Below are 6895 nucleotides of genomic sequence, written 5' to 3' on the forward strand. Positions count from 1 at the left end.
TCTGCTAAAATTGTTTGAAAAAAGTCTGTTCTCTTATTTTATGGTGTTTTCCTGAAACCGTGGCTGGATTTTGGGAAGCGGACATCTGTTCTGGATATTTGCTGCATATTTCTTCACTGTAGAGAATCAGGTATTTGGTCAAGTTCTTCTTGTTCTTCTTGGCCACAAACGTGGTTTTGTTCCAGCTGAGGGGAAGATCCAAATAGCAGCATTTGCTCAGGGGCAAAAATCAAAGAGATAAAACCAAACTGGAAAAAGCGAAATACTTATTCATTTGCAACTTCTTGCCACTTAGGGTGTTGTGATATCCAAACACGAAGAGGATGAGAGGCTCTCTGTTGCTGCTGCTCATACTGACAGCTTATATCCAGTCTCTGTGTGTAAGTACGTGGATCTGACACATTTCTTTTTACATAATTTACCAGGTAGGCTGATCATTTGAATTTAATTTTAAGTTGTATTTACTTCATTTTTTCCTAAACCACAGCAAATGTCAAATGAAGTTCTTCTGCCTAATATATGATGTTAGCTGTGTGTCGTATTGACCAATTAACAATGCAATCTACCATTTAAGCATATTTTGACAAATGATGAAATCAACTTAGCCACGTAACTCTAATTATGTCTTTTTTAACCTATTTTAAATTGCAGGACATATACAAACTCAGAACAGTTCATATTTAAATATTTATGAAGATTCATTGTAGGATCAGATTAAAGTTGTACCACTCAGGAGGCAGAGCCTCAGGTTACCTACCAAGTGGAAATTTGATAGCTTGATCACTGGCTCTTCTGGGGCCTGTTCTTCGTACCGCGCTAAGTGAGTTAGCTGGATGAGATTGTTGACGATTTCGCGTGATCCTGGATCGTTCGGTTCCCCGAAGCCCATCCGGGACTTGCTGTCATAGCAACAGAGCCGTAAGCGTAAACCTGCTGGGGAGCAGGTTTACTTTATGTAAACAGGATTAGATCGCGGCCACGCAGGTATGTCCGCGTCATTCATACGAAAGCAACAGCGATATTCCACCACTGTTTCACCATAAATAAATAACATCAATGTAACTAAAGATAATGCAGCACTTGATCCTTTTATTGATTTCACACAGATACATACAGGTCATTCCCTAAAAAAGGGAAATGTACTATTAACATTCTATTACATGTATGTGATTATTACAGATGTAATTCATATTTCAGAGTAGTAATTGTAAATTACTTTGTGTAATCAAGATGAGAGACCACGGCTATAAAAGCGAAGGTGGATTTGGGAAGTCTGTCGCAGTCATATCCTGTCCGTTTACGCGAGCAACCCATTGCGGAAGGTGCAAGATTGATAAGGAGAGTCCTCAGAATTCAGCGTATATTGCGGGACAGACAGGATCCTTTAGCTCAGCGCGACAGTGTGCTCATAGAGAGATATCGATTTTCCCGTGAGGGTATTATTTACTTAACCAACTTGTTGACGAGGGGGTGCAGGACCACCACCTGTCTTTTTTTTTGCTCTGCCCTTTTCTTGGTTGCTGTTATGAACAAACAAACAGAGTATTCCAGGGTCTCTTTCCAAGAGACGACAAGCAATATAAGTGATAAATATTACCATTCTGTAGAATATTCTTATATTTCACTTTTACTTGTTCCCATGTTCTAGTGGGTCCTGTTGTGGCTCTAATGTGAAAGGGGATATAATATAACATATTATGATATAATATAATGTAATATAATATTGGATAATATGGTGTGATATGATAAATCTACCCTACCGCCTACTGGTGTTGGCCAGAGGGGCCGATGGCGCAATATGGCAGCCTGGCTTCTGTCAGTCTGCCCCAGGGCAGCTGTGGCTACAACCGTAGCTGCCTCCACCAGTGTGTGAATGTGAGAGTGAATGAATAGTGGCATTGTAAAGCGCTTTGGGTGCCTTGAAAAGCGCTATATAAATCCACTCCATTATTATTGTTATTATTGAATTACTTACGAGTTTGATTTGTCAGCAACTTTCTGCCAGCCCTCTCTCCTTGCTTTTGCAGCCTTTGCAGTGTTCCCTTGCGTTTTAATTAAACTCTGAAACTCCTGAAATCCCTCACTCAAGAGTTCTTGCTCTGCTGCCGAAAAATACCGAGCGCGCTCCTTCGACATTTTCGCCGACCAATCAAAGGGTTGCCGATCAATGTTTCTACTATCGATGCGTAGCCCCTGTTGGGCCACCCAGTGATCTCACATTACTTCATCCAGCTATACTAATCGTCAACAACAGGTGTGTTCGGGGAACCGGAATAGCGAGCTCAGAGTTAGCGCGATGATTTGGTCTTGGATGTTTCATTTGATCTTGGATGTAGTAAGCGACGTACGAAGCACAGGGACCTGGTCTGCACAGGCAAGATACTTAACTCCGAACTGCCCGAGTATGTGTCAATGGTAGGCAAAGTGTTTAGGCAGGCAATAAAGAGTGGAAGACTGCTGTATAAGTACCAGGCTATATTTCCCCAAATGATTCAGTTTGAATTGTACAGCCTGATCTTGAATTTAACATAAGAATAAAAGTAAGTATTAAACAATGGCACTTTATGTGGCGTATCAGATTTCAAAATTATAGTTATTCAGCTTGTCAAAACTGCAAATGCACATAAACATTAACTGGATATGAAGCTTGGAGCAGAGGGTTAAATGTTGAAAAGTTTTAGTGATGTGTTACAGGGTTAGATTCAGTTTTGTTGTATAATCTATGTTTCACTCTGTATATCAGCATAACATTGGATACCTATCATATGTTATGTGTAGAGGAGGGAATGAGAATGAATGATGATTCTTACAATTACAGCAGTACAATTATGTGTGTGTAGGCGTCAGACAGTTGCCGTGAGGAGGCGGCTCGTCTGCGGGAGCGGGAGAATCTTCTGAAGGGCCAACTTCAGAAGCAAGAGCTTCTTCTGCACAGATTACAGCTCCTGAACCAGCCTCGTAACAACAAAGTCAGAGGTGACCAGAGCCAGGACAGACAGTATGCAGGTCAGGGCAACACCTTCAGGACTAGACTAAAAATATCTTCTTTGAAAATCTCCTGCCGCAGAATCACAAACCAGATAATGTTTTAAATACAAAATATGTGTCTACATATTTAAATTTGAGGGTGTATGCATCAGATTGCTCCCAGGTCTTCAGCGCTGGCCACAAATCCAGTGGTTTATACAGAATCAAAGCCAATGACAGCCCTTCTCCAGTCCAAGTGTACTGTGATATGAGCGACGGAGGTGGTTGGACCATCATTCAGAGACGGATCAGCGGAGCTCGGACATTTAACAGGTGTGTCTTACATCTAACAGCAAGGGTAAAAAAAATTTAATTATTTACATTTTAAAAAATTTCTATTTGCCTACAAGGTCATGGGAAGAGTACAAGAATGGTTTTGGGGAAATGGATGCAGAATTTTGGCTCGGAAATGACAACCTGCATTACATCACCGAACAAGGTATTAGCAATGTACTATATTATTCTTATTGTTTAAAGGAGCAGTAACTGATAGCATATATTATCAAGTGGAACACAATAATGGCAGAACATATGGCTTTTGTGTTGTTAACATGTTTAATGTTATGTATTTTCTTCTATTTAATCTCAAAAAGCTCCTAAAACATTCAGTGATCACTGTTGACCTCCCTCGGCTTTTATTACCGCTAATCATTTATTTAAGATCAGTTTTTAAAACCTTAGAATGTAACTACAGCCCAGGTAATGCAGCAGTATATGAATGACTAACCTCGTATTGTGGATGGATTATCTCAGTTGTTCTCCTGGCTGAAGTTTGGTCCTTTTACAGCATCCTGCCATGCGATTACATTTGTTCCTGACCACCGAGAACACTCACGTTAACTTTTATCGAGTGGAAAAAAAGTTAGCTTGTTTATATTGTGCTAACATAGCTGTGTCGCTAGCAGTCACGTAGCACATCATTATATACCAGCTAGCCCAACTTCAGTAACCCTACAAACGTCACTGCTGTTTAGTTTTCTGTCTTCATTTATGCTGGAAGTGATAACAGAGCTGTACGTTTTAATTTGTTTCCAAAACTCCGCAGTCAGGACATGCTATATTATATTTAGATAGAAGCTAGCGAGCTAACTCCCTGCTAACTTTTAACTCCGTTAAATGTCATAAATTCAGTTTTCATGGATGCCTGGATATTAAACTGAATTGTTACACCTGGTAGAGCAGAACGCTGATCATTTTATTAAAGATGAAAGACTTTAGACAGTTTTTCAACTCTCAGTAATGCTATAGTGATCATTTGATATATGGACCTGCAGCGGAGTTTAGACCCAGACACGGCTAGTGACGTCAGACTGAACAACCGGATTAGAGGAGATGAGGTGCTAGCTACAGCTACATCTGACCGTCACAGTTTAGTAACACTAAATTCCCATAAACCAAATACAGCCTGTTGAGATGTGATTGGTCAATACTTGGACTACAAACATAAACCAGAAAGCTTTGAGTACAAAAACATTGAATGCATAAAATCACATGGTGCACAAAATAAGTTATTACTGCTTAAAAAACTGCTACAGATCCTTATTGTGTTTGCAGGGGTCAAGATTTTAAATTGGTTTAAAATTGTCATTTTTGTTATGTTCATGTGTTTGTTCCAGGGAATTATACTCTGAGAATCAACTTGGAAGATTTCGATGGTAACCAGCGCTACGCTGAGTACAAGAACTTCAGAGTCACGGATGAAAAGGTAACGATGCTAGGCGACCGCTAAACTAATAGATAGTAGTCTTGACAGTCATTTAATGTGTTTGATTGTTGCTGGGGAAAATAATCTTGAATCTCATGCATGTCTCTGATATATCTTATATCTGTTTTTCTTCTCTCTATGAGATTGTACCATTTTTAAAGGATCGATGCTAATTGAAAGATACTGAACAGAAATATGAAGCTACAGTCAGCTGCTGGTTAGCTTATCATAGCATAAAGACTAAAATTTGGGAATTGTAACATAAGAGGGTTAAGTTTTCTCATTCTGAGTCGGTCTAATTGAATTTTATCCATCCATCAATTGAAGTCCCACTCCCCCAAAACAAGTTCAAGTTCTTCCTGGTGGGTCCCCAGATATTCGAAGACCAGATGAAATTTATGTAATCTCTCCAGTAGGTTCTGGATCTTCCCCAGGGTTTCCCATCAGTTGGGTAACTTGTATCATACTTCAGCTGTTATTTTAAACTTATAGCAGCTGACAATCTCTTATTGTATCCTTCTTTTTAGGATCACTATCGCCTTAGCTTTGGAGTCTATGTAGGTACAGCTGGAGATGCTCTTTCTGGAACCTATCAGGTTGGGGTTTCAGACTGGGCCAGCCACCAAGGCATTAAATTTAGCACCTATGACCAGGACAACGATAACTACAAGGGAAACTGTGCCGAAGAAGACAAAGGAGGCTGGTGGTTCAACAAGTATGGGGTTTGCCCATTCATCAAAAGATTTGCAAAGATGGAAAAGTATTTATCAGTCATCCATTATCATAAAAAATAACAAAAGGATATTTGTTTTTTCACACTCCTCAGGTGTCACTCAGTCCATCTCAATGGCAGATACTATCCCAGTGGGTACTACAACTCTGTAACAGATGATGGTGTAGTTTGGTACACTTGGAGAGGATGGTGGTACTCTCTGAAAACCAGCATCATGAAGCTGAGACCCACTGCCTTCGAAATTGATCCCATTGATGACCCCAATGTGGTTCATCGCAGCCCCGATTCACAGGCCGAAGAAGATCTCAAATCAATTGTGGGTAGAAACTAATTAGAAAACAGTACTTTTACAGTAATACTGTAAACATTTTTTCCTGTGTTATTGGACTATATCTTAATGGTAAATGGCAAGTAGAGAAGTAAAAAGTGGATTAACTCGAATTCATTATTTTTCCTATACCGGTATTGGGAATATAAAAATAAACAACCCTTCTTAGCTTATCTTAGTAGGAGATGCTTATGAAATGCTGTTTTATAGCTCCATGTTACAAGAGGAAGTAGAATGCACACACAGCTGTCTGTTTTGGTGGAGAAAAGGGGAATCTGATGTCAGTGTGTGTGCCAGACACAGGCGCAAACATTGAAGTGAAAGGAGCCATTATCATGTCACTGAAAATAGTTGTAAGAGGAGTTGATATTGTCATAGATAGACAACATAGCACTGAAGCCAATGCTATTTCTTTGGCACACACAAACAGTCTGCCCCAGTGCAGCTGTGGCTACAACTGTAGCTGCCTCCACCAGTGTGTGAATGTGAGAGTGAATGAATAGTGGAATTGTACAGCGCTTTGAGGGCCCCGAAAAGCGCTATATAAATGCAATCCATTATTATTATTATTATTATTATTATTATTATTATTATTATAAATAGAGGCTTAAAAATACTATGCATGGACTGTTATCCACTTACAGGCTGCGGACACACCGTCAACTCCATATTCCTCTTATTTGAATTATAACCATGATTCCAGAACATGCAAGTCCTCCCTGTTATTTCATAATGCTGAATTAACTAGTTGTGTTGTTCTAATGCTGTTGTATTTGTTTCTATTCTTTTATTAAAAACGTTAAATATCAAATTTCTTGTGACACCTTTATTTGAATTCTGACATTTTGTGAGCACATTTTGCTACTCCACATGCCAAATCACTATCACTCAAAGGTGGAATTTAACCTTATCCACAACTTTTTGCACTCTTTATTCTGTACCGTTTATGGCTTACTAAAATAAAATAATAAAATAATAGACTCCCACATGACTTTGTACAGGACTGCTTGCCTACATATTGTGACGAGTAAATGTATGAATCGATGTATGTTAATGTTTAATTTTTCGTCTAGGTCAGGTTGGACTGAACGCCATCGACCAA

General features: G+C 39.3%; 1 protein-coding gene across 1 annotated transcript; it reads left to right on the forward strand.

The window, feature by feature from the left end:
* Positions 1–249: 249 nt before the first annotated feature.
* On the forward strand, positions 250–6629 carry fgl1 (fibrinogen-like 1). The gene is made up of 7 exons (XM_086305783.1): positions 250–380; positions 2841–3006; positions 3141–3300; positions 3378–3466; positions 4644–4732; positions 5260–5447; positions 5559–6629. The coding sequence occupies exons 1-7, from the start codon at positions 324–326 to the stop codon at positions 5794–5796; spliced, it is 987 nt and encodes a 328-aa protein (XP_086161909.1). The 5' UTR covers positions 250–323; the 3' UTR covers positions 5797–6629.
* Positions 6630–6895: the final 266 nt, after the last annotated feature.

Source organism: Aulonocara sp. 'chitande type north' Nkhata Bay, linkage group LG2 (assembly GCF_057382095.1).
Source record: "Aulonocara sp. 'chitande type north' Nkhata Bay isolate Kocher_YH1m ecotype deep benthic linkage group LG2, A_spYH_male_GT1.1, whole genome shotgun sequence".
Classification (NCBI taxonomy): domain Eukaryota; kingdom Metazoa; phylum Chordata; class Actinopteri; order Cichliformes; family Cichlidae; genus Aulonocara; species Aulonocara sp. 'chitande type north' Nkhata Bay.